At 43.8% G+C, this 22,143-nt stretch overlaps 2 protein-coding genes across 6 annotated transcripts; one reads left to right on the plus strand and one right to left on the minus strand.

The window, feature by feature from the left end:
• Window positions 1–8,618: 8,618 nt before the first annotated feature.
• Window positions 8,619–13,868, minus strand: LOC110071406 (protein C19orf12 homolog). 4 transcript variants are annotated; one of them, XM_078380348.1, is made up of 3 exons: window positions 13,744–13,868; window positions 11,562–11,747; window positions 8,619–9,134 (listed from the first exon to the last, which is right to left on the minus strand). In XM_078380348.1, exons 2-3 carry the CDS (start codon window positions 11,719–11,721, stop codon window positions 8,869–8,871), a joined length of 426 nt encoding a protein of 141 aa, XP_078236474.1. In that variant the 5' UTR covers window positions 11,722–11,747; window positions 13,744–13,868; the 3' UTR covers window positions 8,619–8,868. The 4 variants fall into 4 exon arrangements, with proteins under 4 accessions (XP_078236474.1, XP_072836997.2, XP_072836998.2 ...); XM_072980896.2 differs by having other exon boundaries at window positions 11,562–11,770; window positions 13,744–13,847; XM_072980897.2 differs by having other exon boundaries at window positions 11,562–11,770; window positions 13,730–13,847.
• A 1,979-nt stretch (window positions 13,869–15,847) lies between these two features.
• LOC140702221 (protein C19orf12 homolog) lies at window positions 15,848–20,839 on the plus strand. 2 transcript variants are annotated; one of them, XM_072980899.2, is made up of 4 exons: window positions 15,874–15,981; window positions 16,362–16,456; window positions 18,159–18,344; window positions 20,325–20,839. In XM_072980899.2, exons 3-4 carry the CDS (start codon window positions 18,185–18,187, stop codon window positions 20,588–20,590), a joined length of 426 nt encoding a protein of 141 aa, XP_072837000.2. In that variant the 5' UTR covers window positions 15,874–15,981; window positions 16,362–16,456; window positions 18,159–18,184; the 3' UTR covers window positions 20,591–20,839. The 2 variants fall into 2 exon arrangements, with proteins under 2 accessions (XP_072837002.2, XP_072837000.2); XM_072980901.2 differs by lacking the exon at window positions 16,362–16,456 and having other exon boundaries at window positions 15,848–15,981.
• Window positions 20,840–22,143: the final 1,304 nt, after the last annotated feature.

Raw genomic sequence — 22,143 nt, forward strand, 5'->3', positions numbered from 1 at the left:
TCTGTTTGTGGCTCAAACTTTTCCATCTCCTTATCTCAACGGGCAAACTTGCCAAGGCACTGAGACAGTCTTTGTTTCCCTAATGTTCCACCAGAATGGATGGTCCTCTTCAGAGCTCAGAAATGTCTTCTCTGCTTCTGCTGCTAGGAGTGGCCCTGAGGATGGCTCAGCAGCATTATAGTTCACCTTGTTCCAAAGTTATCCTTGTCCTATTTTCTGAAAGTCAGTGCCTAAATACTGAGGTGTCCTTGCAGTGGCTGATGTGATATCACATATCTCTCTGCTGTGCGGCAGGATCCCAAAAGGGAACTCTGATGAACATTTATTTCAAAGCCATGTATTCAAAAAGGGTGGGGTGTGTAAATCTGCCCAATAACACAAGAAACAAGTCATCGAGCCACATGTGGTGGGAAAGAAGCACATTTGCTTCTAGACCAGGGTGGGCAATAGTGAGCCCTCCAGATGTTGAAGGACTGCAATGCCCATTGGATGTAGCCAGTTTGGCTCATAGGGGAAATGATGAGAGTCGTGGGCCAAGGGCAGCCGGAGGGCCCCTGCTGCCCATGCTTTTCGTAAATCACGACTGCTAAAAGCAAGATAATGACATAAATTGACAACATCTTCAGTGCAACACAGAAATATTGCAGGCAGGAAGACTAGGCATGCCACAAAAATGTAGAGTCCTGGTGTGTCATCTATATAACTGCAGAGTAAGCACAAAAAGGGAAGCGGAAAATTCTCTTGCACAAAGCAATCAGAAACACATTTATAAAACTTCAGAAACAACCAGAATACAGATCACAGTTTCTTTTTTTTTAAAAGCACTCCAAAAATAGAAAAAGAATGGCACTGTGTCGAAGAACCTACAGAACGTTTTATGAAACACAGAGAAACAATCACCATCAGAGAAAGCCCCTATAACACTTTTTTAAAATGCAGAATTCCCCCCCCCCTTCAACTGGAGGGAATCCCGAAAGCTTCAGGATCGGTTTAAGGGGGGTGAGTTTGGCAGAAGTCCCAGAAGAACCGGCTGTTGTGGGTTTTCCGGGCTCTTTGGCCTTGTTCTGAAGGTTGTTCTTCCTAACATTTTGCCAGTCTCTGTGGCCATGGGCATCTTCAGAGGGCAGCACTCTGTGTGGATGGGGAGCTCACCAAAGCACATGGAAGCATTAAAAATACACAGGTCTAATACCTGCCAGCGACTGTCGCTGCACAGCTATTCTTGTAAAACAAAACCCTCCCATACACATTCACTGTTCAGAATTAGCCCATTGTGTCCTGTTTTTAGCACACAATGCTGTTTGCTCCATATAAAATATCTTCACGTACCAAGGACAGGAAATGACCACCAATTTCCTGCCCGGCTGCCCCAATGACCCTGAGGCTGACCAAATGTTATTGGTTGTAAGAGTCTGCCTTATGGGACTCTAACCCTCCCTGCCTTTTATTCAACTGGCATGACGCCCTCGGTGGGGCTCGTCAGCCATGGAAGGCAGCCCATCTAGGAGAAGGAAAACTCCGATTTCAAACCTCCACTGCCTTGTGGCTATATCCATTCATGGGAAAGGCTTCAGGAGTTAACCTAGAGGCAAAATCCAGAGCTGGAGTCCCGAAGGCAGTTCTTGTCATTCTGCCAACTTCTGCGATGTTGCCGGAACCAGTTGTATTGGCTCTTGCCTTTCCATTGGACCATTTCAGCAACGTGGAGAGGAGGGATGTGCTGCTTGGGTAACAGCCTATCCTCCATATTACTTTACCCAGGCTTGTTATCATAGTCTTTCAAGGCTGAAGGATGCCTATGGTATGACCCCCCTCTTTTTGTGTGTGTGTGAGAGAGATTTCACCAGAAGCAACTTAGGAGGAGCAAGCACCATGCCTCACTACCTGTCTCTTTCATACTGTGTCTACGGTATGCCTAGCTGCAGAACAGCAGAAGGAATAGATACAAAAGCATGTGTTTGTTCATTTCTATTATAAGTTGTTTTTCCGCACAACCAACTCAAGGTAGCTTACATGGCCCTTCTTCTCTAAATACCCCCATGCTCAGCCTCCTAGGAAACCCCATTGTACGCGCAATGGAGTGGCTGTGCGCAAAGCATAGAGGAGAATAGGATTTTATTCTGTAAGGTCTAAGCTACTTTCCTAGCACAAAACCTATAACTACCAGATTGAAAGTACATTGCAGTAGGCTCCAACGTGGGGCCAACTTTCCAGGTGAGTTGGCACAGGCTTGCAGCCCTGGTTGCTTTGCTTTCTGGTGTCTTGCTTCCAATGAACAAAGGGTCTTTTGTGCGGCGCAAAACCTGGTGCTCTCTCGCTGAGCACAACTGATGTGCTGAGTCAGCAGCAGTGATGGCCCCGCCGGCATCAAAGGCCAACCGGGAGCTCAGCCAGACAGCAGGTACGGCCAAGTCCCTTCCTCCTCTCCTACTTTATTCATTTAAAAAAAATACCCTGCCATTCTCCTTTAAAAAAGGCCCAAAGGGTTATTGCAAATACAATATTAAAACTAGAAAACAGTCAATTATTCAAACATTAAAGTAAAATGAATGACATGATATGCAAAAGCATTATGAAAAAGCAGATTTAGAAGCAACAAAATACAAACTATCCTGTTTATTGTCTCCTGGACAGCCAGGAGGAAAAGCCTGCCTAAAGAGAAATGTCTTCTTCCCTACTTGCAGAAGAACAGGAAAAATCAAGAACAAGATCTTTTCTAGTTCACTGCTGTCCTTCCGAGTCTTCTTCCAATTTCTTGGCTGTGGTCTCCCTTTGGATGGATGGTTGAGCCGAGGTATACAAAATCTTTCACTCTTTCAATTCCTTCATTCAACAACATTAAAGTTGTGTCATTAATATCCTTTAATAGAATACAGGAGCATATTCTCAGTACTGAGTTTTGCAAATTGCAGCTGGAGCTAATGGATAGGACTTCATACAATCCAGAAGGGTATTTCTACTACACATGCATCTCCATAAACTTTTTCATGTTTGGTAAAAACGTATGGGCCAGATCTAGATGGACCACTTTCTCCTGTTGAGGGGCCACATATCTGAGATGGGGAGGATCAAAACTAGCAGTGAGTAAAGTGACAGCTAAAACTAGGTAATGCCACCCCACCCCACCTCTTTTTCTCTCTGCCATCTCCTTCTCCAGGACTTCTGATGAAAAAAGTTCTTCCCTTCATTCTCTGCCTCACACACATTTCTGCCCCACCTAGTGGCTGCAGGGGAAAAAAAAAGACAAACTCAGTCTTGTACAGACCTGAACTCAACATTTAGGATCATCCCGCACATCCTATTTGCTGCCCTTTAATGGTGAGTTGGTATCTGGGTGCAAAGCCAGAGGCTGGGAGTTTGATTCCCCACTGTGCATCCTGGAAGAACCAATCTGTGTAGTGAGTGGTTGTTGTTGGGTTTTTGGGCTCTTTGGCCGTGTTCTGAAGGTTGTTCTTCCTAACGTTTTGCCAGTCTCTGTGGCCGGCATCTTCAGAGGACAGCACTCTGCTGAGTGGTTGAGTTTCAAACTTTTCTCTTTTTTTGTTGAAGTTCTGCTGGTGTTTGTGGAATTCAATGGCTTCCCTGTGTAGTCTAATGCAGTGGTTCTTAACCTTTGTTACTCGGATGCTTTTGAACTGCAACTCCCAGAAACCCCAGTCAGGACAGCTGGTGGTGAAGGCTTCTGGGAGTTACAGTCCAAAACCCCTGAGTAACCCAAGGTTAAGAACCAGTGGTCTAATGTAATGATTGCTGGTGTTGTCCAGTACTTCAGTATTTTGAAATAGAACTTCATGTCCAGCTTGTTTTAGGGCATGTTCACCTACTGCAGATTTTTCTGGTTGTTTTAGTCTGCAGTGTCTCTCATGTTCTTTGATTCTGGTGCGGATGCTTTGTTTTGTGGTTCCAATATATATCTGGCCACAACTGCAAGGTATCCGGTATACTCCTGCAGTGGTGAGGGGGTCCCTTCTGTCCTTTGCTGACTGTAACATCTGTTGTATTTTTGTGGTGGGCTTGAATACTGTTTGTAGGTTGTGTTTTTTCAAAAGTTTCCCCATGCGGTCCGTGACCCCTTTGATGTATGGCTGAAACACTTTATTTGTGGGTGGCTGTTTTTCTTCTTCAGTTTGGTGTTTTCTTGGTTTGATGGCTCTTGTGATTTCATTTTTGGAGTAGCCATTTGCCTGTAGGGCTCAATTCAGAGGGCTGAGTTCAGTGCTGAGAAACTGAGCTTCACAGTTCCTATTTGCACGGTCTACATGTTTTGATTATGCCTCTTTTTTGCTGTGGGTGATGCTTGGAGGTTTTTTTAAGGTACTAGTCTGTGTGGGTGGGTTTTCTATAGACCTTGTGTCCCAGTCGGAGGTCAGTTTTCTGTACGACCATGACATCTAAGAACGGAAGTTGACCCTCTATTTCTTTTTCCATGGTGAAACTCCAACCGCCACCCACAGCAAAAAAGAGGCATAATCAAAACACTGGTAGACTGTGCAAATCAGAACTGTGAAGCTCAGTTTCTCAGCACTGAACCACCTGAATTGGGCCCTACAGACAAATGGCTACTCCAAAAATGAAATCACAAGTGTACAAAAGGTCAACAAACTCTACCCAGCCACAAGGACCGGTGTAGGATCACTACACACAAAAGACCAGCTAACGACACCCATCAATCACAGTGACAGATAATCTCTCCTTATCACAACAATACATCCACCACAAAAACACACTGATCACCATAATCACCCATCTCCTGAAAGGGACAAAAGCTGATCTCACAGCCATAAATACTCAACTCCCAAACAAACTACACCAAAGCACAGAGTGCTGTCCTCTGAAGATGCCGGCCATAGAGACTGGCGAAATGTTAGGAAGAACAACCTTCAGAACACGGCCAAAGAACACGAAAAACCCACAACAACCATTAGATCATGGCTGTGAAACCCTTCGCAAATACAAAGAACCATTAACTTTACAAAAGACTTGCCTCTTAATTGTTGATAGGGATTGATCCAACTGTCAGCTTCTCCGAGATGCTGGCTGTTGGGCTTTTCATAAAGAACACCTACACTTCCGAATTCCTCACCCCCCATGCCACACTGACAATGTTCCTCCAGCACCATTGTCTCTGTTCTGCTCCGTTAGAACATTTGCCTGCTTTTCTGCATTATTCAAGTTGTGTGGGAAGGCAAACAAGCAGTTATGTACAAATTGAGCTCAGACTACAAGTCCTCGCTCCTAGCAAAGAAAGGGGTGCCCGGGACTGCTTGGTTAACCAAGAGTTCGTGGCCACTTAAAATTTAGGCCAGTAGATGGTGCATTTCAGTTGAAAAATAAACATCTCTCAAATCGATCTCCCTTGCATTTGCTGGGTAATCATCCTCCTTGGCTTTGTTCACTCTATACCTGCTTGGTAGGGTCATACCTGAAGAGCTGGGTTCCAATCCACAGAAGCTTGTGCCCAATAAAATGCATCAGTCCTGTAAGGACACACTGAACTCCTTGTTGTTGTTGGTTTTTGCTAGCTTGTAAACGGAGGAGCCCCAAGGAAATCATGGGGGGGGGAGAAGGAGGGGGTTTCTGCTAGAACAGAAATGAGCAGCGAGAAGCACCAAAACCCTCGCCATCTGCCTGCTAAAAGTTCAGCTTGACTCTGTCAGACCCAAAGCACTACCAGGTTAATAACCATGACTAGAACAGATGGTTCCTCCACGCAAATATGGCTCTTTCTCTACACTTGCTCTCCCTCAGCTGTTGGCTAAGACTGCTGGCCCAGCGTTTCTGGGTTGCCAAGGCAACACCTCTGCGCCTGGCACTCGGGCGGCGCTGGCATTCTGCAGCTGAGAAGAGTGATGGGAGTCACCATTTTAGCTGCCCAGAGGCAGCTCGCTGTGCTCGCAGGTGCATCTCTCTCTCTCTCTCTCTCTCTCTCTCTCACACACACACACACACACACACACACACATCTAAGCCAAGATAATGAGAAAGAGACCTTCCCAAAGATGCAGATTATTTAACCATTTAACTACCAGCCTGAGAAGTAACAAGAACACTGCAAACGGCACCAGTTCCAAAAGAAAGCATCAGATCAAAACTGTGATGTTCAGATAATGCATCTCTCATTACCACAGGGGTGGGCAATTAATTTCTATAGGGGGGGCCACATGAAAAATCTGAACTGTGTTCGGGGGCCAAACCAACTTTACTTAAAAATAAAATGGAACAGTGGTGTTATGATTGTTTTTATTTTAAACTTGTTAATCTTCACAATACTAAAGAGGGTTTTTTTTGCGATATGTTAACAATAAGCAACTGATCGACTTTAGACAAAAAGCTATAAATGGTTTTGATGTTCAAAACTGTCCACGGGCCGGACAGGAACGGCTCGCGGGCCGTATGTGGCCCTCGGGCAGCACTTTGCCCAGGTCTGATCTACCACAGCTAACTTCCCAGCTGCCTGGTGTGTACCATTCACACTGCTTATACACTTTTTCCCCAGTCTCCCTTTTCTCCTCCTTCTTTTGAGTCATCAGCCACTTCCTCGGGTATTTGTCTGACACATGAGATGCAAGACTCAGGGTTCCATCAGCATTAGAGTCCCTCGTGTTGTTCACCAGCATGATTCCGAGAGGAAGGATCAACAGAATTTGAAGCAATGGTTACATGCCGCTATTTCGGACTTAAGGGTGGTGACCCTTGCAGAGATAAAGGAAGCAGAAGCGGCTGAGCTGTCTCTCCTTCTGATGGTGCTCTGGGACCTGGCAGCTTGCCTGAGGCCGTAGAGGTGGCAAGACACGTCACCCCATCAGCCACACACACTTCAGGTGATCTCAGCTGGCCCCCTTTTCCAGGAAATGCAAGGCAGGATCAAAATCCTGGCTCCTCCAAACCACTGAATGTAGTAAGAAGGTAGTTGAAGTGGTACACAATCCAGATTGTGCAATGTCTAGTGTGGTCGTTGTAAGCCTTTGACATTTCCACAGGAGAGGCAGAAGAATCATAAACTGACTGAAATCCAGTTGCACAGTTACACACGCACACAAAAAGCATAACTTTTAGCAGTGAATTAAGAAATCTCCACAGGCATTATCTGTTGCATACCGAATCTCACAACTTGGCATTTAACAGATAGCCCCTTCAAAGATTTCTTAATTTATAGCAATTCACTGCTGCAAGTTATTCCTTTTGCGTAACTATGCAACAGGATTTGGGTTTATAGATTACTCCCAGTGCTGATTGGTCAGGCCCAGGCAACTGTATCCCTCAGGTTGATGCAGAACGTTTAGCCCTCCTTCTACAGGGCAAGGAAAAGCAGTCTTCAGGCTCGTGGGATGTGCTTTGGGGGTTTGTTTGTTTGTTTTCTGTTTTCGGGTGGGATTTTCTTTGCTCAAACCTGATCTTCAAATCCTAATTGGTGCTAAGTGTAAAATAGCAGTTCAGAGGAGAAGAAATATGCTAAAATTGTGTCATTAAGAGGCAGAACACATCCTCCATCCAGGAACCTGTAATCCATAATGCCATAGTGCCAAGCTTATGGGCCATTTCATGTTGAAAGATGCTCCAGGGTTCCCTTTAAGTATGCGCTTGCATGCTTGAAGCATAAGGGTGCCTCAATCAGCAACTAGAAACATACACTGATTTCAGAAAAATGCCCAAACAAGAACTACAAGAAAAGGTAGTTTTATGTTACCAGAGCAGAAACATGATGTTCAAGATGCCCCCACTGGCACTTTTGCAGACTCTTCTTCTGCCCCTTCATGGAGCCAAGGAAGTGATTAATTTGTCAATATCCTGAAGTGGCTATCTTATTGTCAAATCAGAGGCTGGCTGTTGCAGACCAAATAGGATCACTTAAGGTCCGTATGTCATTAGCGTATGAGGACACCAAATAGCATACCAGGCCACCTACTGACCCTTTTTAGTCTAATTCACCCCACTCCTTCCTGATCGTGTAAATAAATCCCCCGGTTCTCTTCCACAGCTATTGAATGCCATCCCCACCCTCCCCCACAGAGATACATTTGGTACCAGATCAAAACTTATTATCCATGTATTTCACATTATCCCATTTGAATGTATTCACTGTTTCTTTGGTTTTATCATGATGGCTTTGTTATGGCTGTACATGGTTATAAATGGCTGAGGAATTCTGGGAATTCTTACCCCAAAAACCAACTTTCCAAGATGCTGGATCATTGTGTCTGGCATCCATTAGCGGAACATGTTTTAGAATGTTTTAACTAAAATGTTTAGTCTGTTTCAGGGACATATCACTGGCCTGTCCTCTCCATTTTGGTTGAAAATAATTTTTTTTCCTGCTGAGCAAGAGATCTTCCAGTTGAGACACCCAAGGAATGAGAGAAGAGGAAGATTGGACCTTAGACTGAAGGTCATTCCTCAAATTCTCAGTGAGCTCAAAGCAGAGTACAGAGTTCTCTTCCTGTCTACACTCTATCCTTACGACAGCGCTGCGAAGTGAGCCAGGATGTGAACATTGGACTGTCCTAACATCAGCTGTGAGTTTTATGGCTGAGCGGGGGTTGGAACCCAACTTGTCCTTGATTCATTAAGCCATACCTTGTCATGCAAAGGCATTCTGAAGAGCAGAACAGATGCAAAGGTTCAGGAGAAACTGATTTATTTGAATCCAAAAATATAAAAACAGATTTGCTTGCGTCTTTGCTCTGCATGTAAAACAGCATATTGTGATCCAGAACACACTATCTTTATTCTGCTTTACAAATCAAAAGAGGGCAGTACCAAAAGAGAATAAAACTACCAGGGAGCAATGCTAAGGAAGGCTAAATAATCTGCAGGGGTTGGCGTTCCTTTGTGTTACATGCCCACATCACTGCAAGGAAAAGTTCCTTCCTATTTTCCATACTGGATTTCAGCTCCAACCGCGTTTGTGAGGAAGCTTCCTAGAACCCCCAGCACCTGGTCTTGGATGCTTCCGTTTGTCATAACCAGGGCGGTAATTGCTGCCATATCTGTCCAGTCCAGATGTCTAATGATGGCACGGACCTTTTTATAAAGCTGCTGCTGCTGCTGAGGAGACAGTTCCATAATAATTTGCGGGACAGGTTTAAATTTCCCAGCAGACATGCCGGCACCAAGTGCACCTCCAAGGGCACCTCCTGGATAAGAAACACAAAGAGGAGAGTCAAGGTCATCTCCCATCGTCAAGAGGCTCTTCCAGATGCAAGGCTTCGGGTAGACAAGCAAAGGGCTCACTTTTCTCCTCTGACGTTGATACAGATCAGGACCCAGACAGCTGTGCTTCAGGATACTTCAAACACCTCGACATTCCATGACTGCAGCGGTTCATTCCACCTCTTAACTACCACGCCTACAGCCTAGGGCAGGGATGGCAAACCTACGGCACGTGTGCCACAGCTGGCACGTGAAGCCCTTTTTTCCGGCACGCGAGTGAGTGGCCCACCCACCCACAAACCTTTTGAAGTGGCTGCAGCTGGGATTCGCGCTTTCTCTTCATGTTGTGGGTCCTTTAACTTCCTGTCCGCCCCCATGATTCCCCCTTTAAATTCCTGTCCGTCTCCATGATTCCCCCTGAAACTGCCACTTCCTGTTCCAGTTCTGGTCTTCCAGGTGGCACGGCAGCCACTGGTTTCTTCCCCAACCCCTCATTTTGGGCACTCCAGCCAAAAAAGGTTTGCCTCCACTGGCCTAGGGAATGCTGGGATATGTTGATTGGTGAGGTGCCCTTGCTGTGGACAAAGGAGGGCACTGGAGCTTTCCAGCAGAGTCCACCAAACTACAAAGCCCAGCATCCCCTAGGATGCAGCCATGACATTTAATGTGGGGGAAAACTGCTATAACAAAGCAGTGTAGCCTTTAGAATAACAGTGATCTCCATGGAGATCCACATTCCCTCAGTCAAAACCCATTAGGGTCAACGTTCCCCTTTCTTAGAAAATAAAAACTGGTTCTCATCATCCCAATTGGTCTCTGTTGTTCCCTAAATAGAAATCACGTTTTCCTTTATGAACCCTGAGTAACCAGAAGTGAAACTACTTGCTAGCTACAGTAATGATGCAGGAAAGAAAGTCAAAACCACCATTTGCAAGATCTGAGTAGGACTGTCCTGAGATGACTTTTAGGAAGTCATTAGTTCACAGGTTACCCTAAATCAGATGCAACATGACAGCACATAATACACACACCCCGCTAGAGTTGTCACTGGTAGCAAGAACCACCAAGGAATCTTATGGCACTTAAAAAACTATTAAGTTTGTTCTGATATAAACTTTTGCGGACCGAAATGAGGTATGGTTTGAAAGAATTCGGGACTAGCACCCAGTCCTCCATATTACAATAATGGCGCTCTGCTTTTGCGTGTGCCTCCCCCAAGCTTGAATATCATGCCACAGCGATCTATGTCATCAAAACACCACCTGGAGACATAACTCCTGCCTTTACCAGAATGGAACACAACTAACCACTCTGGAAGAAAGCTGTTCAAATGGTTCCAGCTTGAAAAAGTAGAAGCCAATAGCTACTTTGGGAGCAAACAGGCCTTGACCAAATGGAATCAGCCTTTGTGTCTCGCAGTCAGTGAAAAAAACACATTAAATTTACCTGTTTCATAAGCAGAACAAATTTCTGGGTCTTTGACCATGTAGTCGGACTCTAGGTTTGCGATGAAAACAGGATAGGTGGCATACTTGGAAATAATTTTGGGAACCTAAGGAGTATCCCCAAGTATTCGTGATACCTTCGGAGTGATGTTGCACTTTGTTTTACGCAGGATACACTCCAATCCATCAATAATTGGGAGTCACACAGGTTGGGGAACTGTAATCCTCAAATAAGGACAGGAAGTACAGTGGTTCCTCGCAAGACAAATGACTCGCAGGACAAAAAACTCGCAAGACAAATGGTCTTGGCAATGGGGGGAAGTTGATGACTTGCAAGACAAATGCTCCTATAGCCGTGCTTCGCAAGAAAAATGTTTTCCGTTTTTTGTTCCTGCCTCATGTTTGCTGATTTTTAAACATTCTTCTATGATGTTTACAAAGTTAAAGTTTTTTGATTGATTTTTTTAAAATCATTTGCACAATATGTATGGCTTTAAAGAGCACTTATTAAACCCTTTGTAAACCAAATCTGACTTTGTTCTGACTTTTTTTGCCCTTAGGAACGCATTAATTAGATTTCAAGGCATTCCTATGGGAAAACGCATTTCGCAAGATGAATTTTTCGCAAGACAACATGAACCACGGACGAATTAAATTCGTCTTGCGAGGCACCACTGTACTTCAATGGCAGCTCCCCTCCTGCTCCTACTCGCCATTTCCTTTATGAACTCAATTCAAAGCGACCCTCCAAGAACCTACTGCATAACCAGTACTCCCCACCCCCAAAGTCCTTGGGAGAATGGTCTTCAACTAAACTAGTCCCTGGTGTCAAAACGTTGGGGACCACTGACTTAAGATACATCTGCAGCCCACAGGACCATCTTCAGCTACTGGGCAGAAGAATTATTATCCTTCTTTAATCATCAGAGAAGAAACTGCAGTCAGAGCTGAGATGTACCTACTTACCTACAGCGATTCCAACAGGGCCACCCATTAACCCTCCGAGAAAAGCCCCCGTTCCTGCTAGTAATGCGCCATATCCAGAATGCTTGACGGCTGCCTTCATCTCCCTCAACTCAGATACTTGACACAGCAGTTCCATCATGTCTTTCGTATTGATGGGCATCTTGGCTAGTGAGCACCTTTCAAGCTCTTAAAAGATAACTTGCAATATCCTGTTAACAAGAAATATGGAGGGAAGATCACGATCTACCGCTAGATATCTGGATGTTTCCTATTAGATCTGTAAGAGGTTCTGTCTGCCAACATTTTAACCACAGGAATAAAAATTAATTAATTAATTAATTCCATTTCTATACAGCCCTATTAGTCCAAAACATTATTCCGGGCAGTTAAGAAGCATTAAAATCAAATTAAAAAGATTTTAACAATACCCTACCCTCATCTCACTTAAACTCAGTGTTTCCCCCACTGGGTTGCTTTTGCAGGATATATACAGTATTTTTCTGTATAAGATGCCCCCACTTTTCTAAACCAAAATAAAGAAATCTAAGTGGGGCTTAGCAAATGTAGGGTAAAAAGGATCAAAGTGCTGCAGGATGGCTTTGATCCCTGTTTTCTCCCTTTGTGCTAAGCCCCGCATGGCTTAGCAAAAGGAGGGGGAAAGGGATCAAAGCAATTCCACGACTGCACAATCATTTTGATCCCTTTACCCCTTATATAGCCACAGGATTGCTTTAATCCTTCCCCTCTCCTTTTGCTAAGCCCCCTGAGACTTAGCAAGCAGAGGGGAAAGCAGGGATCAAAGCAATCCTGCAGCACTTTGATCCTTGCTTTTCTTTTGCTAAGGCTTAGCAAGTGGAGGGGAAAGCAGGGATCAAAACCCTGGAGGATCACTTTGATCCTTGCTTTCCCCATCCATTTGGTTTTTCTCCTCATCTTATTTCCATGTATAAGATGACCCTCAATTTTTAGTCTAAAGATTTTAGACAAAAATGTAGTCTTATACACGGAAAAATACAGTATGTGCATATATTTGGTAGATCTGTTGTTCTGACTTTTTTTTTTCAACTATTTGAACTGGGCAATATTTGGTAGGATCTACTCCATTCCCTCTTTTTTTCATATATTTTTTCTCCCTGTTTTCCATTTGCAGGACTGTACTGCAACAGTTTTATCATGGGATCTGCCATTGGTGTAGACCAGCCCTGGGAACTGACTTTTGGGATTCACATACACATATGCTGGGGCAACGGAGTACTCCTCTCCTTTCCAAAAAGCTTTTCCTCCCTCAGTAGTACCCCTTTAGTTCGCCTCATGATTCTACCAGAGCTGAGGGCTGGGGTGGTGGAATGGGACTACAATACCCAGAATCTAGCAACCAGCACAATGGTGGGGATTCTGGCAGTTGTAGTCCCCATCCCTTTTCTGACCTCTGAATTGGCTTGAAGAGCATGGCTAAAGACAAAACCTTTCATTTTCACTTTCACAAACATTGAAATCTACTTTTTATTTTGACGGGAAACCCATTCCTAACTGGAAAAAAATGAGGTTGTTACTCTTTTTAAAAACTATTTAAGAATCGCATGTCCTCCATTTTCTAAGAATAGACTTACATGCTTGTTTCAGGCAAAGAAACTCCATTTTGTGGCTTGCTCCCATGTAACATGTTCTAAGCTTCTTTATTCAGAGCCCAAAGTAAGTCCCCCTGAGCTGACTGGGGCTTACACACAAATATGTTCCACCACCACCACAACTGAAGAATGATCCCCCAAACCACAATGCATTTATAATTTCCATCATCCTCCACCAGGAAGGTTGGGTAGAAGTGCACTCCTGGCATGACACTGTATCAGTTCCTTTTCTTTGCAATAAAAATATGTATTTGAAATTTTAAAAAGATTAACCATCAGAAACTCTCAGGTAACACAACTATGCCAGTCCCTTTCCAACAATATTAATAAAAGGATGAGGGCAGGAATATCTGTGACTTGTGCACTTACACAAAAGTAAGTGCTATTGAAATTAGAGAATCTTACTTTTGAGTAAATGTGCTTAGGACTGCATTGCAGTAAAAGTAATCCTGGAAGGTAATATATGAATGGATTAATATCTTTTTGGCAGTAACTAGTAACTAGTAATTGTCTCTTGCATTTCTGCAATAGCATACTTACCCAACCGTACTTACCCAAACGCCCTGTTCTCCCTCTCTTACAGCTGCAGCTACAGTTAGAATGTCTCTATAAATGGGACACTCCAGGGAGTTTTGGTAAAGTTTGAGCACTACGGAGATGCAAGGAGAGAAAATGAAACTTGAACAGGCTAAAATTACTTTCATTTTTCCAAAACTATCATTCATTTACTATCAATCCAGCCAAGACACTCCTTCATGTGTATGCATCTATGACATATGGTTTCATTCACATCCACAATCTAATCAGCCACACCCTGGAGGTCTCCTGTAGTTGTTTTTCCATTCTCTCTCTGAGTGTGACTTTTGCCCCTTTATCTTTGCCACCTTCAGAGGTCTAAAGGTCTTCCCCAGTGTAAATAAAAGTTTGGTTCTTCCTGTCTGAACGGCTGCAGCTGCAAGCAGAGTGTCTCTGATATGTGGGACACTTCAAGGCAGGTTTTATATGGTTTGTTGGAGGAAGACCATCAGTTTGTTTGAATATTTGATTTCTAGACCACCCATCTGGCAACCCAGGCCCCTCTGGGCAGTTTACATAATGCAGTTAACAAAATATAAAACAAACAATATAGTAATGGGACAATAAAAAATCCCTGCATTTCTGTTTTTGTCCCTCTCAGGCCTTACTCTTTTTCCCCCCTGTTATTTATACCCAAAGAAGGCCCCACTTTGCTTTAAAATGTCTTGGCAAGGCATAGATAACCGAAACACTCAAGCAACTAATAATCCCGGTCCTACACACTGTTATCTGTGAGTAAGCTGTGTTGGGTTCACTGGAGGATCCGTTTTGTAATGCACAGTATGTGTAAGAGAATTAGTCTTGAAAGGGCAATTAAGAAGCATTAGTTTTATAAAAGACCTCCTCTTGTTTTTTATTAGTGATATGGTAGAAAATAAAACCACTAGAACAAATATGGGTCAACACAGCTACCAGTATCTTTGAGCTTTCCTTACGGGTGTGGTTCTAGGGACTATTATGACGGGCACCTGTACCTCCAGGTTTACCATCCCATGAGTGAGAAGCAGATACAGACAACCTAGGCTTCTCCAGACAATGCTGATCTGCGAGTCCTGTTGGCCAAACCCAACAAGGTACTGAGGGAGTCGTAGTTCAACAACATCCAGACGGCTGTGCTTTGCCAACTCCCATCTCAGTGAGCGATGCAGCCAGTTAAATATTGAATAAATGTGAGACAAAACACAGGGTCAGTCAGTTGTAAAGGGCATTGAGCCCGACCGCTCTTGCTTTGGAGTAAATTGGGGGTGGGGAAGGAGCACACCTTCACCTGGGACCCAAATGATTAGCAGGGGGGAAGAAGAAGTACCTTTTACTCTTCTGTGGATGAAACAGTTGCCACAGGAACAGCAACGTGTGAGAACAGAAGGCCGTCAGTTTGGCAGTTCACACCATGTCTCCTTCCCTAATCCTCTTCCCCTCTTTTTTTGAGCATTAGTGATATTCCAGAGGACATCTGACTTCAGTGCCCCTAATCCCTCAGAATTCCTCTAGTTCCGTTTGTGTGTGACAGGCCAACAAGGTTTGGAGAACATCTGGAATTTACGATGAGGCAGTTGGTGTCAGGCAAGGAAAGAGCCGATTTCCCTCTTGCAAGGAGGTGACAATCAAGCCTTCCACACGGGAAGGGAGCATGGAAGGAAAAGGTACCCAGGTTCTGGCCTTATATTACACCACTTTACTTTTAAAAACAAAAACCATGATATAATAGGAGACAGAGATGCGGTTGTAAAAGGTGAAGGAAAAGGCATGACAGAACTTTCAGGCCTGAAGGGAAACTGAGCAAAAGAGGCATCCCATTTAGGGAGAGGCCACCTCGGCCCCTCCAGGTGCTGTGGATCTGTGAACCCGGCTGGCGAAACCCAACAAGGCAGCGGTGAGGGCTGATGGGTGTTGTAGTTCAACTACATCAGGAGGGCTGTGCTTTGCTGACCCCTGCGTTGGGTCTTCTGAGAGAGAGTTGTTTGCAAAGGGGGAAAGATTAGACAAAGATAAAGGGACAAAAGTCACACAGAAAAGAGACCAGATATAATAAATGATGAACCACAATTTCAGCAAAACTGAAAGTAACTTTAGCTTGTTGAAGTATCCTTTTCCCTTTTGCATCTTCACTAGCCAAGATGCTCAAACCATATAAAACCTGCCTCGAAGTGTCCCATCTACCAGAGACACTCTGCTTGCAGCTGCAGCCGTTCAGACAGGAAGAACTGAACCTTTGGGTAAGTGTGATATTGGAGAGTCCTCACTTATCAACTCCTTCTTAGTTCAACTTACACAAAAGTCTTGTTTAATGTATCCTGAGAGGGAGTTCCAGACACAAGTGGCAGCACTGGAGAAAGAGTGAAGACCTTTAGATTGAGGAAGATGGCAAAGATAAAGGGGGAAAAGTCACACTCGGAGAAATAAAGGAAAAACTACTACAGGAGACCTCCAGGGTGTGGCTGATTAGATTACGGATGTGAATGAAACCGTATGCCATAGATGCATCCACATGAAGGAGTGTCTTGGCTGGATTGAAAATAAATGAATGATAGTTTTGGAAAAGTGAAAGTAATTTTAGCCTGTTCAAGTTCCATTTTCTTTCTTTGTATCTCCATAGTGTTCAAAATTTACCAAAACTCCCTGGAGTGTCCCATTTATAGAGACATTCTAACTGTAGCTGCAGCTGTAAGAGAGGGAGAACAGGGCGTTTGGGTAAGTGCGGTTGGGTAAGTATGCTATTGCAGAAATGCAAGAGACAATTACTAGTTACTACTAAAAAGATATTAATCCATTCATATATTACCTTCCAGGATTACTTTTACTGCAATACAGTCCTAAACACATTTACTCAAAAGTAAGATTCTCTAATTTCAATTGCACTTACTTTTGTGTAAATGCACAAGTCACACATGTTCCTGCCCTCAACCTTTATTAATAATTGTTGGAAAGGGACTGGCATAGTTGTGTTACCTGTAAGTTTCTGATGGTTAATCTTTTTAAAATTTCAAAAACATATTTTTATTGCAAAGAAAAGGAACTGATACAGTGTCATGCCAAGAGTGCATTTCTTCCCAACCTTCCTGGTGGAGGATGATGGAAATTATAAATGCATTGTGGTTTGGGGATCATTCTTCAATCAGTTGTGGTGGTGGCGGCACTTATTTGTGTGTAAACAACAATCAGCTCAGGGGGACTTACTTTGGGCTCTGAATAAAGAAGCTTAGAACATGTTACATGGGAGCAATCCACAAAATGGAGTTTCTTTGTCTGAAACAAGTATGTAAGTCTATTCTTAGAAAATGGAGGACATGCGATTCTTAAATAGTTTTTAAAAAGAGTAACAACCTCATTTTTTTCCAGTTAGGAATGGGTTTCCTGTCAAAATAAAAAGTAGATTTCAATGTTTGTGAAAGTGAAAATGAAAGGTTTTGTCTTTAGCCATGCTCTTCAAGCCAATTCAGAAGTCAGAAAAGGGATGGGGACTACAACTGCCAGAATCCCCACCATTGTGCTGGTTAATAGGTTTTGGGTATTGTAGTCCCATTCCACCACCCCAGCCCTCAGCTCTGGTAGAATCATGAGGCGAACTAAAGGGGTACTACTGAGGGAGGAAAAGCTTTTTGGAAAGGAGTACTCCGTGCCCCAGAATATGTGTATGTGCAAAATCTGTGATGTCCATGAATCCCAAAAGCCAATTCCCAGGGCTGGTCTACACAAATGGCAGATCCCATGATTAAAACTGTTGCAGTACAGTCCTGCAAATGGAAAACAGGGAGAAAAAATATATGAAAAAAAAGAGGGAATGGAGTGGATCCTACCAAATATTGCCCAGTTGAAGGAGTTGAAAAGAAAAACATCAAAACAGCAGATCGACCAAATATATGTATATACCATATATTTCTGTGTATAAGACTATACTTTTGTCTAAAATCTTTAGACTAAAAATTGAGGGTCGTCTTATACATGGAAATAAGATGGGGGGGGGAACCAAGTGGAGGGGGAAGCATGGATCAAAGCCATCCTGCAGAACTTTGATCCTTTTTACTCTACATTTGCTAAGCCCCACTTAGATTTCTTAATTTTGGTTTAGAAAAGGGGAGGTCTTATACATGGAGGTGTCTTATGCATGGAAAAATATGGTATATATCCTGTAAAAGCAACCCAATGGGGGAAACACTGAGTTTAAGTGAGACGAGGGTAGGGTATTTTTAAAAATCTTTTAATTTGATATTAATGCTTTACATTAATTAGTTCATTAATTTTTATTCCTGTGGTTAAAATGTTGGGAGACAGAACCTCTTACAGATCTAATAGAAAACATCCAGATATCTAGCGGTAGATCATGATCTTCCCTCCATATTTCTAGTTAACAGGATACTGTGCGTTAACTTTTTTGTGTGTGTTAACTTTTAAGAGCTCGAAAGGTGCTCACTCGCCAAGATGCTCATAAATGTGAAAGACATGATGGAACTGCTATGCCTAGTATCTGAGGCGAGGAAGATGAAGGCTGCCGTCAAGCAATCTGGATATGTTGCATTTCTAGCAAGAACGGGGGCTTTGCTCGGAGCCTTAACAGGTGGCCTTGTTGGAATCGCTCTAGGTAAGTAGGTACATCCCAGCTCTGACTGCAGTTTCTTCTCTGATGATTAAAGAAGGATAATAATTCTTCTGCCCAGTAGCTGAAGATGGTCCTGTGGGCTGCAGATGTATCTTAAGTCAGTGGTCCCCAACGTTTTGACATCAGGGACTGGTTTTGTTGAAGACCATTCTCCCATGGACTTTGGGGGTGGGGAGTACTGGTTATGCAGTAGGTTGTTGGAGGGTCGCTTTGAATTGAGCTCATAAAGGAAATGGTGAGCAGGAGCAGGAGGGGAGCTGCCATTGAAGCTCCGCCTCCTGTCAGATCGGCAGCGGCATTAGGAGAACCTAACAGGAGCGCGCAGACGGGGTGGAGCTTTGCTGTCCGCTCACCTCCTGCTCGCTCCTCATCTGTCCCATAGGCTCAGTCCTTCCAAGGCCCCAGGGTTTGGGAATCCCTGCCTTTGGGAACTGAATAAACTTCACATGCATCCCAGAGGCACCTTCTTAGTTTTAATGCCAAGTTTCAGGGGTCTGGAATTCACAGTCTTGTAGATATGGTTAGAATAGACAAGCGTGGGCCTAGAGAGGGATTTAACATAGGTGGCACTTCAGAGAAAGACCAATTTGATTTGGCACTCATCAGTGGAGTTGGGCCTTGCCCACATTAAAATTTCATGAATTCCACTCACGCCCAGGGTCCTCACTCTTCTCGGTGCCTGCCCTCTTTTCTTTTTGCACCCCCTTCTCTTTCTCTCCCCCCATCTCAGTCCTCGTTGTCCTTATTTGAGGATTACAATTCCCCAGCCTGTGTGACTCCCAATTATTGAGTCCCAAATATTGGAGTGCATCCTGCATAAAACTATGTGCAACATCACTCCGAAGGTATCACAAATACTTGGGGATACCCCTTAGGTTCCCAAAATTATTTCCAAGTATGCCACCTATACTGTTTTCATCGCAAACCTAGAGTCCGACTACATGGTCAAAGACCCTGAGATTTGTTCTGCTTGTGAAACGGGTAAATTTAATGTGTTTTTTCACTGACTGCGAGACACGAAGGCAGATTCAAATTGGTCAAGGCCTGTTTGCTCCCAAAGTGGCTCTTTTTTTTTTAAGCACCATGTTTGTAATATGGAGGACTAGGTGCTAGTCCTGAATTCTTTCAAACCATACCTCATTTCGGTCCGCAGAGGTTTATATCAGAACAAACTTAATAGTTTTTAAAGTGCCATAAGATTCCTTGGTGGTTTTGCTACAAGTGACAACTATAGCAGGGTGTTGTGTATTATGTGCTGTCATGTTGCATCTAATTTAGGGTAACCTATGAACTAATGACTTCTCAAAAGTCATCTCAGGACAGTCCTACTCAGATCTTGCAAATGGTGGTTTAGACTTTCTTTCCTGCATCATTACTGTAGCTAGCAAGTAGTTTCACTTCTGGTTACTCTGGGTTTATAAAGGAAAACATCTTCTCTATTTAGAGAACAAAAAAGAGCAATTGGGATGATGAGATGATGTTATTTTCGAAGAAAGGGGAATGCTGACCCCAAAGGGGTTTTGACTGAGGAAATGTGGATCTCCATGGAGAACACTATTATTCTAAAGGCTACACTGCTTTGTTATAGTAGTTTTCCCCCACATTAAATGTACTGTGATGGCTGCATCCTAGGGGATGCTGGACTTTGTAGTTTGGTGGACTCTCTGCCGCAAAGCTCCAGTGCCCTCCTTTGTCCACAGCAAGGGCACCTCACCAAACAACAGATCCCAGCATTCCCTAGGCTGTAGGCGTGGTAGTTAAGAGGTGGAATGAACCGCAGCAGTCATGGAGCGTCGATGCGTTTGAAGTATCCTGAAGCACAGCTGTTGTGGGTCCTGATCTGTATCAACGTCAGAGGAGAAAAGTGAGCCCTTTGCTTGTCTACCCGAAGCCTTGCATCTGGAAGAGACGTCTTGAGGATGGGAGATGACCTTGACTCTCCTCTTTGTGTTTCTTATCCAGGAGGTGCCCTTGGAGGTGCAATTGGTGCCGGCATGTCCACTGGGAAATTTAAACCTGTCTCACAAATTATTATGGAACTGTCTCTTGAGCTGCAGGAGCAGCTTTATAATGAGGTCCATGCCATCATTAGGGATCTGGACTGGACAGATATGGCAGCAATCACCGCCCTGGTTATGACAAACGGAAGCATCCAAGACCAGGTGCTGGGGGTTCTAGGAAAGTTCCTCACTAACGCGATTGGAGCTGAAATCCGGTATGGAAAATAGGAAGGAACTTTTCCTTGCTGTGATGTGGGCATGTAACACAAAGGAACGCCACCAGCGGCAGATTCTTTAGCCTTCCTTAGCATTGCTCTCTGGCAGTTTTATTCTCTCTTGGTACTGCCCCTTTTGATTTGTGAAGAAGAATAAAGATAGTGTGTTCTGGATCACAATATGCTGTTTTACACGCAGAGCAAGGACGCAAGCAAATCTGTTTTTATATTTTTGGATTCAAATAAATCAGTTTCTCCTGAACCTTTGCGTCTGTTCTGCTCTTCAGAATGCCTTTGCATGACAAGGTATGGCTTAATGAATCAAGGACAAGTTGGGGTCCAACCCCCGCTCAGCCATAAAACTCACGGGTGATGTTAGGACAGTCCAATGTTCACATCCTGGCTCACTTCGCAGCGCTGTCGTAAGGATAGAGTGTGGACAGGAAGAGAACTCTATACTCTGCTTTGAGCTCACTGAGAATTTAAGGCACGACTCTCAGTCTAAGGTCCAATCTTCCTCTTCTCTCATTCCTTGGGTGTCTCAACTGGAAGATCTCTTGCTCAGCAGGAAAGAAAACTATTGTCAGCCAAAATGGAGAGGACAGGCCAGTGATATATCCCTGAAACAGACTAAACATTTTAGTTAAAACATTTTAAAACATGTTCTGCTAATGGATGCCAGACACAATGATCCAGCATCTTGGAAAGTTGGTTTCTTGGGGTAAGAATTCCCCAGCCATTTATAAACATGTTAAAACCTGTTCTCCTAATGGATGCCAGAGAAGGAACAAATACCATGAAAACCCGGCATCTTGGAAAGTTGTTTTTTTTGGGGGGGGGGTAAGAATTCCCCAGCCATTTATAACCATGTACAGCCATAACCAAGCCATCGTGATAAAAACCAAAGAAAGAGTCAATACATTCAAATGGGATAATCTGAAATACATGGGGAAGCCGCTAAGGGGCACAGGATTGGGAGAGAGTATCTTTAATCTCCAAAAATGTGCTACTGCCAGTAAAATCATCCTCCGGCATCCGCTAGGTTGGCAGGAGCTGGGACAAGCGACGGGAGCTCACTCCGTCACGTGGATTCGATCTTACAACTGCAGGTCTTCTGACCCTGCAGCACAGAGGCTTCTGCGGTTTAACCCGCAGCGCCACCCTGTCCCAGTGGTACAGCTCACTAAATCAGGTTTCTGTCTGCGAAGGCAGAGGTTGGGAGTTCAATTTCTCGCCGTGCATCCCAAAAAAGCTTGCTTCTGTGGTCTTGGGCAAGCTGTACAGTCCCAGGATGCCCCCAGAAGAAGGGAATGGTAAACCACTTCTGAGTACTCTCTACCTGGAACCCCATGAAAAAAAGTGTTGTCATTAGTCAGAATTGACTTTATTGTTTTTATTTAGTTATTCAAAATATTTATGTCCCACCTTTCTCCTACAAGGAACCCAAGGTGATTATTAAATTACATAAATTACATATATAAAATTACAGCCTCATTTAACAATTGATATAGGTATAGGTTGTGTGTGGGTATGTGTATGTGTGAAGAAAGGGCTGAATTTATATAA

This window comes from Pogona vitticeps, chromosome 10, assembly GCF_051106095.1.
Source record: "Pogona vitticeps strain Pit_001003342236 chromosome 10, PviZW2.1, whole genome shotgun sequence".
Taxonomy (NCBI): Eukaryota; Metazoa; Chordata; class Lepidosauria; order Squamata; family Agamidae; genus Pogona; species Pogona vitticeps.